Source organism: Centruroides sculpturatus, unplaced genomic scaffold (genome assembly GCF_000671375.1).
Source record: "Centruroides sculpturatus isolate CEXI.00-Female unplaced genomic scaffold, Cexi_2.0 scaffold747, whole genome shotgun sequence".
In the NCBI taxonomy this organism is placed as follows: domain Eukaryota; kingdom Metazoa; phylum Arthropoda; class Arachnida; order Scorpiones; family Buthidae; genus Centruroides; species Centruroides sculpturatus.
Window position 1 is genome coordinate 103,965 of NW_019385048.1, and position 21,164 is coordinate 125,128.

The window sequence follows — 21,164 nt, forward strand, 5'->3', positions numbered from 1 at the left end:
ATCCTTTCCAAAAAAAAAAAAAAAAAAAATAACTAAAATTGCAAAAATTAACATATAAATATGAGAATTTAGTCAAAAATTTCCCAAAATTTAGTGCACAATGGGCACAAAAGATATTTTTGGGCGTAGGACAATGAAAGAACTTGGCCACCCCAAGTCTTATTTGTAAGTATGTACCAGTGCTGGATTTCTTAACAGTTGTAATATCTACAATATATTTCAACTTGTAATATTGTACAAAATAAGTGCATTTTTTGAAACTGACTGATGTGACTCGTGAATTTCTTAGGTTTGTAAATGTGAGTCAACTTAATGAGTCATCATAACTCACAAAATTTTTAGACTAGCATATGATCTGCAAATGCATTTTAAAAACATATATTAATAGACAGTATTTACTAATAGTCCCAATGACATTGAGTACATACAATTCTCAATGATGGATGATTTATCTACTTTAGAATTTGTGGAGAATTTCAAGTTTTTAGAAGTTATAGCCAAAAAAATAACTATGTAGTAGTAGCCATATCTGAGCCCAATATAATCAATCTGGCAGTTCATTTGGCATTTATCAAATAATTGGGTTAATCATTGTTTATATTTGTATATAAAAGCTTTCATAAGAAAAATAATTTCAAATAATTACCTCTAATCTTTTCTCCAGAGACTCTATACGATCCTTTTTGCTTGCTAAATTAGCTCTTGTATATCTGTTCTGAGAAGGAAGAAATAACACTTGTGCCAAACATTCTTCCCAAACTTGACTGTAAGCTTCGAGACTCAGTTCACCGTGGCCCATGCCTTTCTTCACAAATTCCATTTCTTCTAATAATTTCTCCCTGGCCTAAAAAAATATATTTTAAATTTTGAACTATCATTATATTGTTTTTTTATATACTCTGAAGATGTAATTGTTTGCATAAATGAAAGATTTTCTTCAAATCAGCTTTAATGAAGCCTTAAAAATTATTTTGCATTATTAAAATTAATTGGAATTTTTTACCTTTCTACTGTACCTTTGCCATGACAATAAATATATGTACACCCCATTTGTGGTTGTTATAAACAGTAAGAAAACTGAACTCATTTGCATTCGAAACAAAATTCATTTAGTAAATAAAGTACTCTACTTGAGCTATGGTTTACAGAAATGTTGGCTCAATCACTGTAACAGGAATCTCCTTTGAAAAATCAAAGGCAATAAATTTACATCACCCAACATTTGGTAGATTTTGCTCGACCGTATGTGCAAATTTTTTGTAAGGCTCAGTAAGCAATACAAAAATAAAAAAAATTATAAAATCCTGTGTAGTCTCTGAATTGCTCAAAACACAAAAAATTGCAAGACAGGCTGGGATTCAAGTACTTTATAAGATTCTTCAGAAATGACAAAATGGAATAGCTATATGGTAGATTGCTCAGGAATTCTGTTTGAATGAGTCTACTGTCAGAACTTTTGTAAGATACTATGAAGAAACCAGTTCTATCACTCCTGGTGCAGTAATGGCAAATTCACAATTACTACTTCAGGAAAGATCAAATTTTGCATTGGCTTCTCGTGAAATACTGACGTGGTACATTTATGAAAGCTACAGAACTGTGGTGCACACTAATAGGCCTACTTGTATCTTGACAAACTGCTAGCAACAGGTTATTGTAACATGGGTAACAGCTCATACAACAGTAAGCAAAAGCCTATGTCAATGCCAGTTCAGTGAAAGGGAGGTTTGCATGGCCTAGAGACCACCTTCTTGGACGGAAGCTCAATGGAGAAGAGTGATTTACTCTGATGAGTCACCCTTTCCAGTTCTGTATGAAAATGTCAAATCAAACAGAATCATCCACTGACCAAATGAAGGACTTACCCAAAACTGTGTGAAGCAGGAAGTTTCAAAGCACAGTTTAAGAGTGGGGGTGTTTAGGTATTCTGACAGTGGTGATTCGTTTCTATATGATGTCCTTTTGTGTGTCCTCAAGAAAGTGGTGTGAAAAGCAATCCCCAAACAAAAGATCAGCTGAAGATGATTCTTCAGGAAGTGTGGCCGAACACTCCAAAAGATCTTTGCCTTGCCTATGTCCCATCAATGTCTGGGCATGTTACTGACAGTACACTGCAAGAGGAGAACCCAGGAAGTGGTAATTGTATGCGAATGCTAGGTGCATGTACATTTATTATCTCTGATTTTTCAGAGGAGTAATGCTTTCGGGCATGTATGGCAATGCCTGTTATAATGATTGAGCCAATTTTTTTTATAAACCATAGCTAAAGTAGAATATTTTATTTATTAAATGAGTTTTGTTTCAAATGAAAATGAGTCTAGTTTCTTACCATTCATAAAAAATCACAAATGGCATATGCATATATTTATTGCTAAAGGGACAGTATTAAAAGCACATTTGAGCAATTAGTATATTCAAGCATCAAAATGTTGAGGTTATATAAATAATTTGGAAAATAAACTGTTCTTAAATTAATTAAAACTAAAAATTTTTATTTTTAATAATAAATAAAATAAAAACATTAAATAATTAAAATCTTATCATAAAGTTTAAAAATGACTTTAAAATTTTATGTTAATTCCTAAGCATTTTTATAGAATTATAAATATATAACAAATTATCGCTCTTAAATATTGGATATTGAGCATTTAGTGTACAGGATGAGGAAAAAGGTCACTCGTGATATATGACTCAAGCCAAATGATTGTTGAATTACTTCAGGCTATATTACTATTATTATTAATTAAAAGATAAGTAAATTGGCACCAGAGGCAGGTGTTAGGCACCATCTAAAACCTTCATCCAATCCTCATTTCCAGAACTTATTAATTTTGATATAACTATACTCCATTACTCCAACTTCAGGCTGCTTCTTTTCTTCCATAACTTTCTAAATTAATTATTAAAATATTAATTTAATTTTAAACATTATATTTAACAAGAAATGGCTCCTAATACCTGCCTCTAGTGCCAAATTACTTAGCATTTAATTAATAATCATAGTAGTAATATAGCCAAATATAATTTGGCAATATATAATATATTGCCAAATTAATTAAACCAATACAGTAGAACCTCGAAAACTCGGCCTAATGTGGACCGAAGGGTGACCGAGTTTGTGAAAATGCCGGGTTAGCGGGAATGGGGTTAAAAAAAATAAGTACGAGTGTTTCCTCAGAAAGTACTGTACTGTACTTTTATGTATTGTTTAGTTGAGAATATAACAGAGAATAAACTACCCAAATACCCTTAAACAAAGGAAAAGTATGTCCTTTATGAAGGCATAGAGCCTTTACTACATGAAAATGAAAATTAATGAATACACTGTGTACAGTAATTTACCTGATAAGACAAACCTCAGAAAATTACTTTATGAGAGCTTTTATACTTTTATAAAGCTGTCTATAATGAAAATTAATTAACTAAGGATTTTTTTGCCCTGCCAGGGTGTGGCCGAGTTATCCGGAGTGCCGGGTTATCGAGAGCCGAGTTTTCGAGGTTCTACTGTATAATAATTTAATATATAAAAATCTATATTTGGTATATGGCTCCTATCATGACAAGGTTTGAACACTACAATATATATATATATATGAGGGATTTGTATACATGTGAGGAATATATACATCAAATCTCTTTATAATGATATTAATTAAGCAGAATAAGAAAGAACATTGTTATAGAGAGATTTCTTGTTACAGCATGAGTTTTTAAAACAGTATTTCCTTTCTCATTTAATGTTGTCAGATTACAAATAGGGTTATTTCTACAAAGTTAGATAATGTCAGAAAAGAAAGAAAAAAAAAAACATTACATTATTAGTCTCCTCTAGTACAAGATTTAAGTGATTTTAATGCATATTATTTCTGTGTATATGTTATGTTAAATGTCAAAATCTAAACTTATCTTCCTATGATTTCTGTACAATGCCTACTGATTGCAGGACCATTTGTTGTAGAATCACCATATTAGAATACATTTTGATTCAAAAAGCAATCAATAAATTATTAATTAAAATTTAATTTAGTGCATGATTATCATTGTAGAGAAAAGAAAATACTTGTATTTTGCAAATTATATTAATTAAACAGTAAAAAATTATATCAAGATTTACCACAGTAGAGGATTTTGTTCAATTGAGAGAAGTTTTAGTTTAAGCTAATACATAGCTAATGGGACTGGAAATTATATTTCTTTTCATTACAAAAGGACTTATTATTATGTTGATAATTGGTGTTTAAAAATTTGAATGTATGTTTATTAAACTGTTTTGTCAATAACTATGCCTATAGAAACTGGTATTAATATATTTACATTTGTTGCAATAAGCAATAAAATATGACACAAAATAGAAGAAAAAATTATCATCAAACAAAAAATATATAAAACATTGTTTCATTGCTATGCCAGACTATTCTATTGAATGTTTATCAAGCTATAATGTTCTTTATATTTATCTGTACAGTAAAGACTTTTATAGAAAATTAAGCTATTAGTTCATTGATAATTTTCACAATTATGAACCTATGCAAGATTCAAGTCTGTGAATTCACTAGTTATTTTTTATCTTTTCCTAAATATTTTCTAAATACTCTTTTTTTTGTCTCAATTAACATTGAAATATGATTAAATATATTCTATTACTACTTGTTTCATAAAATATGAAAATAAAATGTTTTAATTAATGAAATTCCATTTTAACAATATTGAATATGCATTAATAATATATAATAAATAATTTTTTCTACAAGAGTAGGAAATAATATCAGATTAAAGCCGTACCATTTCAATGTCATAATCATGAAATTTCTCGTAAGGATGTTTTTCTAAATAAGCCAAATGTTGTGCTTGATTTACGACCATTGAGTGAGGTTGTTTTCCTTTTTTTGTTTGTTGTAATCCCAGTTGTTGTTCCGTTGCATGATGAACGGCATCGTGATGTAACATGACAATCATTTCTTGTTTGATAAGTTCTTCTGCCTTTTGTAGTTCGGTCAGCGGCGGATCGGAATTTAATGGTCTCAAAATGGTTGTATTTATGTCGAGCGGTCTCGGAAGACTCCTCTGTACTGCCTGCGATTGCCTTTTTCTTTCTAATGCCACTAAAAATAAAATCTTTTAAGTATGAAAAAAAAATCTAAATTATATTGAGATATCTGTTTTTCTCTGTCCACATTTGGACATCCCATTTAATATAACTGAGAAATTAGTCATAGTTTAATATATATCATCATAACAATACTTAAGATTTAAAGACTTGTGATTTAAAGACTTAAGACTTTAAATCACAAGTTAAGTTTAAAATCAATGTTAGCTGTTTTGATTCTAAATTAACTCTATATTCTTTGACACTTCTTATTTTATTTGAACTATGTAAATTATCATAATTATTTTCATTACAAGCAAGTCTAATCTGAATGATATCGCAATCGTAAATGAAACCAAGAAATATTCTAATTAGAATTACGTAACAGAAGATGTAAGGATACAAAGTGGACTTAAATCTGAATCACTCATGAAGTAGATAAAGATTTTACCATACAACAAAATGTACTTTGATCACAATGTTGCCAAATATATAAAATATTTATTTGTCAAATTTAATTTCAATTTGACAAAAAAAAAAAAAATGCTAAATGCAATTATGAATAAATCAATTGATATAAAATCAATCAAAAAAGATTTAAAACTTGTACGATAGTTTTAGTCAGCGATAGTTCAGTAGTTAGATATATGTAATATTATGTGCTTCTCTAAAAGAGTTTGAAAAATAAAATTTTAAAATTATCCAATTTCAATTATACATTATTTAACCTGTCCCATGTTATTCCCGACATATCTCAGGTTGCGACCTGCTGACCTTGACCAGATGACCCGAGATATCTCGTTTCAGCATCAGAACATTTTTGAAACTAGATGTCGCTAGTCATTATAATTTTTATATTAAAACTAACTTCTGACATATAATTTTTTTTTGTTTTTACATTTATTAATATATTTATTTTGTTTATGCAAAATAATAAAAACAATTTTGGATGATATAATAGCCACGATTTTTTTTTCAAAAACGGGTCATTTTCATTAGGCGTCACATTGACAAAAATTCAATACGGCATGACATGCAAAAGAAAAAATTTCAATATCAATTAGGTTAATTACACTGAGCTTCTCTTTCAGCTTCTAATTTTGCATCTATGTCCGCTTGATCATCTAAAGTATCCGGTATGGTTTCTTCCTCCCACGTGGCAGGTTCTTCTTCTGGAAGAACTATCTCGTAGTCATTTCTAGGAACTGGAAGCAACGATAAAGCTTCTCGTAGAGCCACCTTGCTTTCTCGCTAGAAATAAAATTTCATTATAAAATAAAATATTCTGAATAACAATGAGGATAACAATGATCACATTTATAAATAGATATTGTATATCAATATATTAGAATCAGGCACAGAATCATTTAAAGCACACTCTACTCTTGTTCATATCACTTGCTATTCACTCTGCTTGGTAATTTGTCCATATTATGATGTCAGTCAGTATAAACACAGTACATATCCCACCTACTACTTTTGTTTTGGAATGGTTTGTGGTCTTTTAAACTATAGAAAGCCAAGTGAATGATGTCCAGCAGACAAATCTCTGAGAAAGCTGTGTTTAAGCAGAATGTTATCCAGTATGCTGAAGAATATATATACATTTTTCAGTGTGATATTGGGTATCTGATAGATTTTGTGCTTGTTCATACAGACATAAAATCTTGCTGTTAAAACAATGATTTATGTAATTTTGACTGTGTTTCTGTATTGATCCAAAGTTCCTCTGTACCTAATAATGGATTAAAAAAATTAATATATTTTAAAATGTAGACATTGAAAAGCGTTGATGTACACATAAAAATAATGTGAAAACAAAATGATTTTCAAAAATGCGTTTATAACTATTATAATATTGAATACATTAACTTTTTGTGGCTGCATTTTTTAGTGCACACATTAAATTTGCAAGCTAACTTTCCCTTGAGTTTTCATGTCTCAAAAATTGTGTGCGCATTAGATTTGATGGCACATTAGAACAGAGAAAACACAGTAGTTTATTTATAATGAATTTAAAATACTAACCATTGCATTTTTTGCATTTTGAACTTCATCAAAATTTAGATTTTCTTCTGGATTAATATTTAACTTATCACGCAAAGGGGTAGAACCAGGCAGTTGATTTCTATTAGCTGTAGTAGAACCAAATGATTTATCCTGTCCTGGAGTAATACCTTCNAAAGTAAATTTACAGTAAACGTATACCTGAACTAAACGAGAATCCAAGAAAGGCTTTTAATAAACAAATGATTTGTTTACGCATCTATTAAAATAAGTCCACATCTCTACGCAAAGAGCTTCCTGGAAAGAATTGTCTGTTCTGTTAAGCGTTTTACTTCAAGTTCCCTTTGGAAGAGCGCTGCAGTTCTTCTCTCTTTTGAAGAAGGTTCTTGTATCTTTTTTGCAACATTCTCTCTCAGTCTGTCTGTCTGTTCACATCTTCGGTCAACGACTCTACTCTTTTGGGAATGGCAAATCCTTCGTGGTCCCGCAGTCTCGAAAGTTTTTAGTTCGAGATGAGTCTGTTCCACCTGTTCTGCCAGGTCCTGCAGTTGTTTTATCAATGCTTGTCCTCTCGACTGATAACCTCCGGTGAGAATTCGAAGTTTTTTCTCTACTTTGGCAGCTTTCTTAGCTTCTTTTGTCATGTGACCTCGATTTTGCTCTAATCTTTTCTCCAGAGACTCTATATGATCCTTTTTGNTCAATGCTTGTCCTCTCGACTGATAACCTCCGGTGAGAATTCGAAGTTTTTTCTCTACTTTGGCAGCTTTCTTAGCTTCTTTTGTCATGTGACCTCGATTTTGCTCTAATCTTTTCTCCAGAGACTCTATATGATCCTTTTTGCTCATTAAATTAGCTCTCGTATATCTGTTCTGAGAAGGAAGAAATAACACTTGTGCCAAACATTCTTCCCAAACTTGACTGAAAGCTTCGAGACTCAGTTCACCGTGGCCCATGCCTTTCTTCACAAATTCCATTTCTTCTAATAATTTCTCCTTGGCCATTTCAATGTCATAATCATGAAATTTCTCGTAAGGGTGTTTTTCTAAATAAGCCAAATGTTGTGCTTGATTTACGACCATCAAGTGAGGTTGTTTTCCTTTTTTTGTTTGTTGTAATCCCAGTTGTTGTTCCGTTGCATGATGAACGGCATCGTGTTGTAACATGACGATCATTTCTTGTTTGATAAGTTCTTCTGCCTTTTGTAGTTCAGTCAGCGGCAGATCGGAATTTAATGGTCTCAAAATGGTTGTATTTAAGTTGAGCAGTCTCGTAAGACTCCTCTGTACTGCCTGCGATTGCCTTTTTCTTTCTAATGCCAACTGAGCTTCTCTTTCAGCTTCTAATTTTGCATCTATGTCTGCTTGATCATCTAAAGTGTCTAGTATTGTTTCTTCCTCCCATGTGGCAGGTTCTTCTTCTGAAAGTCATTTCTAAGAACTGGAAGCAACGATAAAGCTTCTCGTACAGCCATCTTGCTTTCTCGCATTGCATTTTTTGCATTCTGAACTTCATCAAAATTTAGATTTTCTTCTGGATTAATATTTAACTTATCACGCAAAGGGGTAGAACCAGGCAGTTGATTTCTATTAGCTGTAGTAGAACCAAATGATTTATCCTGTCCTGGAGTAATACCGTCAGATATTGAGCTTTGTGAAGGAGTTCGAAATGGCTTAGTAATCAAATTATTTGGAGTCTGAATTGTATCTCTCTTAGGTGTGACACTGCTAAAATCAGAATCATGCAGGGGTGTATTTAATTCTCCTTTTAATGGAGTATCTACATTTGTTAGAGCCATAATATTTTGAGCTTCCATTAATTAAAATAGTATCACGACTACTAAGAGGCGTCCGAGGAGTCCCGATGTTGGCCGTGCTGGGAGTTAAGTTATAATCTGCTAACAATGCATTTGAAGCTTTATTACCGGTTTCTTCCACAACTTCTCGGGTATTTTCACTAGCTTTACCTAATTTTACCACCTGTTCCAACTCAGCATCAGATATCCGAGGTGTAGGTAAAACCAATTTACTTCTTTTTTTTTAGATGATTCTACATTAACATTCAGATAACATTGCTGTAGGCATATCATTCTCTTTTCTTTGTTTAAGCTTCTGTTTATCTTTCTTTCTCTCTTTTTCTTCTTTCACTTCTAAGTTCGCCATCTAATTGCTGTTGACTTAAATTTTTATAATCTGGTTCAATGGGTTCATACACTTCTTCAAAAGTATCGTAGAGTCCGGGAGCGGGTTTCTTCTGAAATGGTATTTCTGCATTGTAATCCATGCCTCATTTCTTCTTTTCTTGAGGAGCCAGTTCAATTCCAGCCATTCTCTACGTTTCTGAAGTGCCACCAAACGTCTCACTTCTTCTAATTGTTTTTCTCTAGCTTTCCGTTTGGCCTTCTTATCTTGAGTATTAGCCAGTCTTGCTCTTGCTTCAGACAACATCTCCAATTCATCTTCATCCATATCTTTAGGATCAGGTCTTGCAGGTTTTGTCTCTGGATTTGGATCTATTTCTCCTGGTTTCAATTTACGAGGATCATCCGCAACGTCGCTGTCTTCCTCTCGTCTTTGATCTTGATCTAATAAATATTCGTAATGTTCCAAGCACTGAGCTGCAGTTCTACCAATAATTGGTGCAATAGTCCTCCATTGGGTAGGCATTAATTTAGCCAAATGCAGTAATTTTTCTTCTTCTTCCCTTGTCCATTCAGTTTTTTTAATGCTCGGATCCAACCATTTGTACCATCTCGCTTTGCACTGTTTGGCAGATTTTCGATGCAAGAGAGAGGCTATATGAGACCACTGATTTTTTCCATATTTCATAACGGCAGCCTTCAAGATTTCATCCTCCGTATTCCTCCATATGCTCACTTTTATCATAATCCTAGGCATGATTAATATTAATAAAAAATATAAAACTTTTCTTGTCTTGTCTTATCGTAGTCATTGGGCTTCGTCTTCGTCTTATCGTAGTCGTTGGGCTTGCGTTACAGACTATTGCACCCCGTGGTGGTGAAAGATGCAGTTACACATGAAGATGGCTGTAAGACCCATGAACTCTAAGTTGAAATTTATAATTTTAATTAGATATTTTTCTGTGTTTTTTAAAGGAATGTTTGTAAACTTGATGGCCAAGTAGCCNCAGCCTTCAAGATTTCATCCTGTAAATATAAATAGTGATTATTTCAAATCATTATCAATAAATAATCACAAATATTTTTCATATTATATACAGTGGGTAATCGGTTAATGAACATAATCCGTTCCAAACCTTTGTTTGCTATCCGAATTGTTCGTTAACCGATTATCAATTTACCATAGGTTTGTATGGGAATTTGATTAATTCATTCTGGAGACCCAAAAAATAAAAAATATATACTTTACTTAGGAAAGAATTTTAATATCCTTAATTTTCATGCAAAGACTAAGTTTGATAAATTAAGGGCTTATCACATACGAACATATTTTATGAAGCAGACAACTTAACTTCTTTAAATAGACATTTTAGACCAAAGACTCCTCTTCAGCTGCAGACTATTCTATACGATAGCACCGGTTCCAGTTCTTACAGTTCTGCAGCCAAAGACGGGTCTAAGGCCCAAAATGCATTCTACATAATGACTATTTAAAAAACTTAAGTCGTCCATCTCCATAAAATACAAATCTGTGCAATAAATCCTTAATTTATCAAATTATACAATTTAAGAAATACAATAATTAAAGGACAAGAAACTTCAAGAAAATCAAACAGTAAACTTAAATTCCAATTTTTTAACAGTAAAGACTCAACGACAATCTTAGTAGTAGATCAAAAAAATTCTGTCTGAAAATTAAGTACAGTGGTACCTCGGTATACGTCTGCTTTAGAATACGTCCAATTCGGAATACGTCCTGTTTGGACGAAACAAATTTTGCTCGGTATACGACTTTTCTTCGGTATACGACTTAATTCAAATATAGGCGCCATCTATGAATAAGTAGCACTATCGGTGTATTAGACCAGAGTAGATGTTCTCGGTGCCACAGTTTATAATTTTGTTAAATTTCTTCTGATTTTAATTTTATTGTAAGTAAAATTTTATTATTTTTATTAATCATGAATTGCAAAATGGCAANAAACGTTATTCTGATACACCCTGTATAATTTTAAAATGAAGAGGAAATATCAATACTTATCTTCTCAAGCTTCTTAAAAAATTTAAAACTTTTCTATAATTTTTTATTAAAATATAATAAAAATAAATAAAACTTACAATAAATATTCATAATGTTCCAAGCACTGAGCTGCAGTTCTACCAATAATTGGTGCAATAGTCCTCCATTAGTTAGGCATTAATTTAGCCAAATGCAGTAATTTTTCTTCTTCTTCCCCTGTCCATTCAGTTTTTTTAATGCTCGGATCCAACCATTCATGCCTAGTAACGAGTTTAAAAAATGTATTATTGTATAATTTAATGACATGTATATTATAAATTTCACCAACAATATGTAATAGAAAATGGAATACATTATTCAAATGTACAGCAATTTTATTTATGGAAAAATCAGCAACATCACTCCTGTTTTAATGTCTTTTATGTAGCATTACTCATAAAATATTTTCAAATTATATTATTTTTTCTGAATTAGATGCACTACAATTTTAGCTGCAATCACTCCAATCAATTATTAAACTTTATCATGTTGTCCTATGACATAAACATCCTCTTTTCAAGTTTTTCCTTATTTTCCAATGATTAATTTTACATAAAATCATAATTCTGTTGTATTAATATTGTGATATTGGAATATTCCAATGAGCAGTTTTGAATATTATAGATAAAACAATAAATGATCAGTCTAGCATGGAAGAAATACACAGTTAACAGAAAACCCAATTAATTTTTAATGCTTTTGATATTATTTTATTTTTAAACTAATGAAAGCTAATTTTATATTCTAAATTCTTCATAAGAATTTCAATTATTAAACAAGAAGAGTTTATAAATACTGATTTGCAGTACTCGTTATTTATGAAGTTCTTAGATATTCCTTCATAAACCTCTAAAACTTTTACTAAGGAGATATTAATCAAGGAAAACAGAGTTGCTTCCATCAACAGAAATCCTGACACTTAAAAGTCATCATATGCCAACTTTTAAATGTAAAGATTCCAAATATATTTAATAAAATATTTAGTACAGCTTCTAAATTAATAAATTGATCATTAACTCACTTATAAATTGTTTTAAATTTGGCAATTCTTATTTGTTCCTTAATAATTTGCTCCTAGAGACAACAATATACATATACAAACAACAAAAACTAACTTTACAACATACAACAGTTCTATTTTATTTATTTAAGCTTATAATATCCAAAAGTTTATCTGTAACATTTGTTAATGCTGCTGCTTAATCTCTGTCATGTAATTGTTTGCACTATAACATAAATTTAAAGACAGATATAATTACAATTATTAATTTAATTAATTTAAATTTCTTAATTACCATCTCGCTTTGCACTGTATGGCAGATTTTCGATGCAAGAGAGAGGCTATACGAGACCACTGATTTTTTCCATATTTCATAACGGCAGCCTTCAAGATTTCATCCTGTAAATATAAACAGTGATTATTTCAATTCATTATCAATAAATAATCACAAATATTTTTCATATTATATACAGTGGGTGATCGGTTAATGAACACAATCCATTCCAAACCTTTGTTTGCTATCCAAATTGTTCGTTAACTGANTGAACTTCATCAAAATTTAGATTTTCTTCTGGATTAATATTTAACTTATCACGCAAAGGGGTAGAACCAGGCAGTTGATTTCTATTAGCTGTAGTAGAACCAAATGATTTATCCTGTCCTGGAGTAATACCGTCAGATATTGAGCTTTGTGAAGGAGTTCGAAATGGCGTAGTAATCAAATTATTTGGAGTCTGAATTGTATCTCTCTTAGGTGTGACACTGCTAAAATCGGAATCATGCAGGGGTGTATTTAATTCTCCTTTTAATGGAGTATCTACATTTGTTAGAGCCATAATATTTTGAGCTTCCTATATAATATTCAAGTTAAATAACAAAATTAACAAAAGTGATTGACTTAAATTAAATTCATGTAAATATTAATATACTAAAAAATTTATAGAGTGCATTATGTAACTCTCAATAAAAAATTTACCATTAAAATAGTATCACGACTACTAAGAGGCGTCCGAGGAGTCCTGATATTGGCCGTGCTGGGAGTTAAGTTATAATCTGCTAACAATGCATTTGAAGCTTTATTACCAGTTTCTTCCACAACTTCTCGGGTATTTTCACTAGCTTTACCTAATTTTACCACCTAAAGTAACAACATAAAATAATTTAAAGCAATCCCGTTACACGACATCATTTTAAAAATAAGAAATCCTATTTAATAATTTGTATTTTCATATTTTCAACAAATTCAGTAAAGACATTACACTCCAAAACTCAACTCAACCAATTAAATATGTAATGCAAATTACTGATTATTAAATAAGATTATTGTGTGAATTTAATAAATATTAAAAAATGAGTAACAAACCTGTTCCAACTCAGCATCAGATATCTGAGGTGTAGGTAAAACCAATTTACTTCTTTTTCTAGATGGTTCTACATTACCAGATAACATTGCTGTAGGCATATCATTCTCTTTTCTTTGTTTAAGCTTCTGTTTATCTTTCTTTCTCTCTTTCTAAAATTAAATAAATTTATTTAATAATTTTTATACTTATAATTCCATAAAACTTCTTATTAATATGCAATACTTTTAAGCTATTTATAATTAATTACTTAATTAATCTATTGAAATCAGAGAATTACTATATGTGATCAGAGATTCATCTGATCACATAATAACTGAAAAGAAATAAAAGACTGTACTGTCTATCAAAATTTTAAAATTGCAATCAATAACAAAATTATAAGTTTTTCATTAAAAGAGAAACAACATGGTTAACTTTAATAAATACTTCTTACAAACTGTAAAATCAATTCTCAACTGTTACATGTCAGATTCAAACCATTGCATAATACTCTGAGCCAGGAAGGAATGCAAGCATTTAGAGCACTTTTATAACAGCAACAATGAAAGTACACACTTTTTATTCCATATCTTAGAAAAATGTAATAACAATGTAATAGTAATTTTTAAATTTTCAGCAATTCAAATCTTTGAAAAGTTATATTAATTTGTTGTAAATTACATAATAAATTTTAAAAAGTTACCTATTATAAAATACGCATCAGATTTATTGGTCCTTGCAATGTTATGAAATGTTGAGTTTTTATGAATCATAACAAAACTTCAAAATTTAAAATATAATAGGAAAAAAAGTATTTTGACCTTTTATAAATTTATAAAGTTTGATTACAGTTTAAATTTCTGATGAAAGTGTTAAAAATGCAAACTGTTTAAATAAATATAGAATAAAACTGTTTATGGAAGACACTCAATGTATACTAGTGTACAGCAGACTCTCTTTTAAACTAAACTGCCAAGTTCAGTTAATAAGATTTCAGATTATGCATCACTACTCACGTAACATGTACAGTTTTGTTAACAAGCAGTTAATTTAAAAACAATGCCTCCTTATTCAGACAATGATAACAAAAACAAAGCAGTTTGAGATTCATTTGAAAAATTATTTGCATTCATTTCGATATTTATTTTGGTACATATTCTTCTTAATAAAACAAAAGTTGCTTTAATAGATCCATTGAAGTAGCTTTTGTTTCTTTTAGACATTTTTAAGCTTGGTCAACTATCTTTGTTTTTATAGTTTCAAAATTTCTCACATTTCATTAGTGTAAGACCAATGATATAATTAGATCTCATAAGAGTAAATAACAAGGAAGTTAGTGAATCTAAAGTAAATTTAAACTTTAAAATTATTTTCTAATAACACACTACAAAAGCCATATGCAGCTTGTAAATCACATATAACTTTTAAATGCCAGAAACACAGTTCATGCAAAATGCCTGATCATTCAAAATTTGAAGTGACAACGCTATAAAAAAAATCAACATACATTTTAAAAAAATGGCAAAAATATTACTTTAGAAAGACATTAGACTATGCCTGATTGATATCCACAAAATAAGAAGTCTAATTTAACTGAAAGCAACCAAGAAATAATGCAATCATGGATATCTTAAAATCACAATGCTACATTAAGTTCTATTTATTATTGAAAACTTTCCTATTTCAAGTTCAAAAAATTTACAAGGAATGGCTTAAAATCAAAGTGAAAAAAGATAATTTTCTCAAATACTTTTGGTAATACTATTATCATCCTCAAGCATGTGGAATAATGTCATTTTTCCACACATAAAAATGATAATGTAGAATTATCAAAGGTACTTTAATTATTAATTGAAAAGTATCTTATGGTGTTATCAAGTTCAAAAATTTATAAATGCCTTATACATTTATAAATTTTTTAAATTTATAAGGCATTTATAAATTTTTGAACTTGAATTTTCGTTATACATTTATAAATTTTTTAAATTTATAAATTGATAATTTTCAATAATTAATATGCAATTCTTTGTTGTATAGTATGTTGTTAAACTCAATTATATTGCCATATCATCTATTTTCATTTTTTCGTTTGTTTCACTTTAATACATAGAAATATATAAAAAGAAATACATAGACATCTTTCTCACTAAAAAATCTCATTTTTGTGTTGTCAATAAAACTATGAATCTTTTACTTTAAAATTGCACATGCCTATTAATTCTATTATTGTCTCTGATTCATGCCAATGCTGACTAGAATAAGTGTAGCTTCAAAAGTACATCTAGCTGATCATTGCTTTAACCTGTCCGTTGTTCCCAAAAATATTCGTGTTGACCTCCTTGACCTGCGTGGACAATCCGAAATATTTTCATGTTTACATCGTAACGTTTTTGATACTAGATGTAACTTTTAAAATATAATTTTTTTGTTTCTATATTATTCAATATATTTAGTTTGTTTGTGAAACATAAAAAACTAACTTTTTAAGATACAGTAAACATGATTATTATTTTAAAAAAAAATTTTTAGGCTTAACATCAACAAAAATTCAACATGGCATCACAGGCAACAAATAAAAATTTTAACATCGAATAGATTAATAAAACTTGATTTCTAGTAAATAAGAAAACATATATTATTTTAGCTACTCGAAAGATTATACATGAAAATGAAATATATAGAGAAATTTAATTATTTTTTACTTCATACAGCACTTACTATGAAGAATTCGGTAAATTGTTGAATTGATACAAGTTTCTGGAATTTACTAAACTTCTCTAGAATGTTCAAAATTGTTCTCTGACAGATGGCATCTAGAAGTTTCTTGTAAAGTACCTAAATGAAGGGTGTTGAGGTGCACTAATATAAGTGAAAAGATATTGTGTGTGTGGCAATACCAACTTTTTAAATATCAAATTTGCCAATTCTTTCTTGCGACCAATTCATATATATGCACTTTACAATTATCAATTTGGTGTAAAAAAAGCCAAATCTTATTGCTGTATAGTGCAATAATTTGATGAAAATTTCATCTCTAAGTCTACAATCTATGACTCGATAAATTTAAAGTTGGGTAATATGAAGTTGAAGATAGTGTGAAGGGCTAGCCATGGTTAGAGAGTCTGGGTTAGTCTCTCTACCACTTAATCAAAGGCGCAATCGGTAAGACTAGCCCTCAGAGTCGAAGGATGGCTTTTTTGAGTTTATGTTGATCATGATTCAGAAAAATTGAGATCCTGTCATGACTGACACCAGTTAAACTATTTTAATCACAGTTTAACTTGTGTATATAAAAGATAATTACTAGGAGGACTATTTCTACAAGTGGAGCATTGCGTGAGTGACAAATAGTCCGAGCTCAATAAATGACAGAAGTCAAATAAACAACATAACAAATATGATTTAATGAATAAACGAATTATACTATATACATCTCTAAAATGACATACGATAACACTGGAAGTACAATGGAGTTAAATGAGCTTATATCTAACTATACCTATATTTCTATGCCTTGTGTGAATGCTATACCTGAGAGAGATAGCTTACAATTAACAATATATATACTACCTTGACTTATATAGTATTCATAGTCGTAGTCTTCTATGAGGAGCATGGGAGAGGGATGATATGGACCGAGAGAATCAATCTTCTATATGCACAGTATAAATTATGGTTGAACATCTATAAGCACCTTCAATATTATGGGAGGATGCCTAGGGTTATATGGCATCTAGAACTGTGGAAGCCTGCCTTCTTATGGCCTCTCTGAATTGTAGAGAACTGCCTTCTACGGCACTTTCCAAATTGATATGGACTGCCTTGGTTATGTGACAATTACTTCTTATGGAGAAATGCCTTGAGTGCCGGAAAAATTCCCTTTTTATTGGGACCTCTGCCCAATAGCGTCTAAAGAACGAGCAGGATGTGTAATGAGTGCAGAGCAGGTAAACTGACTTCTGGCTATATCAAATAGCAATAAGCTTGCAAGAGAAAGGAAGTTGACTTCCCTTTTCTCTGAATATGACGAAAGTTACATCCTTTCGGGTGAAATCACTTAAACAAATAAAATATTTACCCTCATTATATAAAATCAATTAATCTAATTAACTCACGGATCTCACAATAGGCTACGATCTTGAAGGCCTTCTGTCCTATTGGATAACAAGCAGCAACAGCTGGTGGAAGCCAACCTATATCTGACTATGCAAGAAGTAAGCAAGACACTTGGTTGTGACCAGTCCACTAGTTTGTCATTAGAAAGGTCTGCAAGATCTTTTCTGACAAGAGCACATGTATTGACTCGAAAGAATTTGCTTAATTTCAGCTGGAAGTTCTCCCTCACCCCCATATAGCACAGACATTGTACTATCCAACTACCATTACTTCCATTCCATGCAACTCTTCTTGGATGGATAGCAGTTTATAGATGAGTAGGAGATGAAAATTGCACTTACAGAGTTCTTTGAGTCAAAACAGCCCAAGTTTTATTCAGTAAGAATCCATGACTTGCCTAATCAAAGGAACAAGATGCTTGAATATAATGGCAGTTATTTTCTGGAATAAACTATTTTTTGTTTTTGAAATATTATACTATAAAACTCTACAAAATTCCAGAAACTTTCACATCAACTCAATATTCAAAAAAGATCTCAAATTAATACAGATAAGAATATGCATTTATGCAACATGTTTCAACAAAACAACTTGATAACTTTGCATCTCAAATAGAATGATGTTTATGTATTCATAAAGATATATTTGTTTTATAAATCATGCTTATAAAAGTTTATTGTGCTGGTCTAGTTAATTTCTGTTAGCACTTGAATATATTCATCGTCAGACATTTATTTATGACAATCATTAACCTGTTCCGTATTATTCCCGACATATTTCACCAGTCAAGGTCACCTGCTGATCTTGACTGGTTGACCTGAGATCTCTCGTTTCATCATCAGAACGTTTTTGTAACTAGATCTCATTAGTCATTATAATTTTTATACTAAAACTAACTTCCAAAATATATTTTTTTTTTTTGTTTTTACATTTATTAATATATTTATTTTGTTTATGCATAACAAAAAAATAATTTCAGACGATACAACAGTCACGATTATTATTTTCAAAAATATGTAATTTTCGTTATGCTTAACATCGAAAAAAATTCAATATGGTTTCTTTGTTGCATATTGCAACAAAGAAAAATTTCAACATTGGATAGGTTAAATTAAAACTTTTATAAAACCTAGCTACTATATTTATTTCACTTACTTCTTCTCTTTCACTTCTAAGTTCTCCATCTAATTGCTGCTGCCTTAATTTTTTATAATCTGGTTCAATGGGTTCGTACACTTCTTCAGAAGTATCGTAGAGCCCGGGAGCTGGTTTCTTCTGAAATGGTATTTCTGCATTGTAATCCACGCCTCGCTTCTTCTTTTTTCGAGGAGCCAATTCGATTCCAGCCATTCTTAATTCTCTACGTTTCTGAAGTGCCGCCAAACGTCTTGCTTCTTCTAATTGTTTTTCTCTAGCTTTCCGTTTGGCCTTCTTACCTTGAGTATTAGCCAGTCTTGCTCTTGCTTCAGACAACATCTCCAATTCTGTACAAGAAAATCAGTTTATGATTATTGGAAAGTAATTAAAACTTTGCAAAAAATACATAGAAATTAAAGAATTATAAAACAGACTACAAGCAAAATCTATGAGGAACAGTAGGCTAAGGTCATTTAGTTTTACTTGAAGTTGATAAAAACTTAGGATTTGTTTATTAGTAATGAAATGGTTGATAATTACTGAATAAAATTAACAATATACTTATGTAAGTATATAGTTAACAAGACAATGACAATAATTCCCTTAAAGTTAGACAGAACTCACAGACTAAAGTTACAGAGCAGACCTATGGTTCTGTTCACTATTCAATAATCTATTAAAAGTGATAAGTGAGAGGAGAGTGTAAGGAGATAAGATTAGAGGAAACAATATTAAAATATTCTTTCTCTTGTTAACTGGCAAAGAATTAAATTTTTAAAAAATTACTCATACCATCACATACATTTTAAAAAATATAAAAATACATGGAAGATACAAAATCTCTTCACAAATTCATCATTCACAATCACTATTCATACACAACATTCATGTACAGAGAAAACATTTTACTGTATTGAAAGTTACGACTCCAAAAAATGCAATTTGGTTAAAATGTCTTCTGGTGACAATTCTGTAATTACAAACTGAATGACAGATTTCTGTAGACATTTTGTATCTTCCATGTATTTTTATATTTTTTAACACCATCAGCCAACTTTAATCAACTATTTGTTTTTAGTTTTAAGTTACATATTTTATAGTTAATAATATGAAAAAAATTATTCTTACTCTAGCTGTTAATATGATCAGTTATTTTATTCAACTATGTACTTTAATATAAAAGCTATATTTATAATGCAATAAATTAGGATTGAAATTTTCAAAATATACCATCTTCATCCATATCTTTAGGATCAGGTCTTGCAGGTTTTGTCTCTGGATTTGGATCTATTTCTCCTGGTTTCAATTTACGAGGATCATCTGCAACGTCGCCATCTTCCTCTCGTCTTTGAGCTTGATCTCTAAATTTTACATTAAAAAATTTTATAAATATTAAAGTGAAACAGGAATATTAAAAAAGTACAAAATAATTAAATAAAAAATAATAATAAAATTTGAAATTATTTTAAACATCTATGACAAAACAATAAATTTGTTAGTTGTTTATAAACATTCTAAATTCAAAATTTTGGTTCGTGATTATTTGTGACTGATTAATGAAATCATTTATTGATTAATATTTAAATAGACGCAAACATTCTATATTATTAATTTCCATACTATACAGGATGTATCAGAATGACGTTTTAAAAATTTGGGGGATTGTAGAGGATGAAATTTTGAACGTTTTGATATAAGGAACCTATAGCCGGAAATGTGATATAAAGTTTCTACAGCACTTTGCACGTTATATGCAGTCAGTATGCTGAATGAAACAGCAGAATACAGTATTTATGATAAGTTTTATTGACAAAAGAGTAGAATACAATCAAACTGTACATCGAATCAGTGGCTGCACTACTTTAGAGTAAATGTTCAATGTGACGACCACCAACTTCGTTACATAATGTGCAATAAACCATGTTTTGTCCGACCCTCTGAAAGATGCCACGCTTCCCTCTGATGGTATTAAATGCTGTAAAGATGCACTCCGTAAGCTCATGAACTGTTCCTACAGGTGTTGCGTACACAAGGGACTCACGTTGACTAGTTGTGTGTTTACAGCACAGCGCCAGTGGATGCAAGGGGTGACCCAAAGGACGACAAACACTAAGTACACAACATCCTGTACATAGACATCAGTTAGACCATTGTAGTTGTGTGTTTGCAGTCTTCCATCCGCAGCAATATGACGTCAATGGACAGAAGGGTAGCTACCAAAGTGAAGGGCAGTCAAGCACTTCCTACTGCTGTAGACACTTTAGTTCAAATTTCCA

At 30.6% G+C, this 21,164-nt stretch overlaps 1 protein-coding gene and 1 pseudogene across 1 annotated transcript in view; both read right to left on the bottom strand.

Annotated features, from left to right (window-relative positions):
• Positions 1–21,164, bottom strand: part of LOC111633904 (cell division cycle 5-like protein) — a 36,059-nt gene that overhangs the window by 5,478 nt on the left and 9,417 nt on the right. The window contains exons 3-11 of the mRNA XM_023378555.1: positions 20,119–20,249; positions 18,907–19,235; positions 13,656–13,805; positions 13,269–13,430; positions 12,966–13,143; positions 7,115–7,263; positions 6,160–6,337; positions 4,783–5,102; positions 647–844 (exon numbers count right to left, since the gene is read on the bottom strand). Coding sequence (XP_023234323.1) covers positions 647–844; positions 4,783–5,102; positions 6,160–6,337; positions 7,115–7,263; positions 12,966–13,143; positions 13,269–13,430; positions 13,656–13,805; positions 18,907–19,235; positions 20,119–20,249 — 1,795 coding nt within the window. The remainder of the gene's footprint in view (positions 1–646; positions 845–4,782; positions 5,103–6,159; positions 6,338–7,114; positions 7,264–12,965; positions 13,144–13,268; positions 13,431–13,655; positions 13,806–18,906; positions 19,236–20,118; positions 20,250–21,164) is intronic.
• On the bottom strand, positions 7,360–9,990 carry LOC111633905 (annotated as a pseudogene).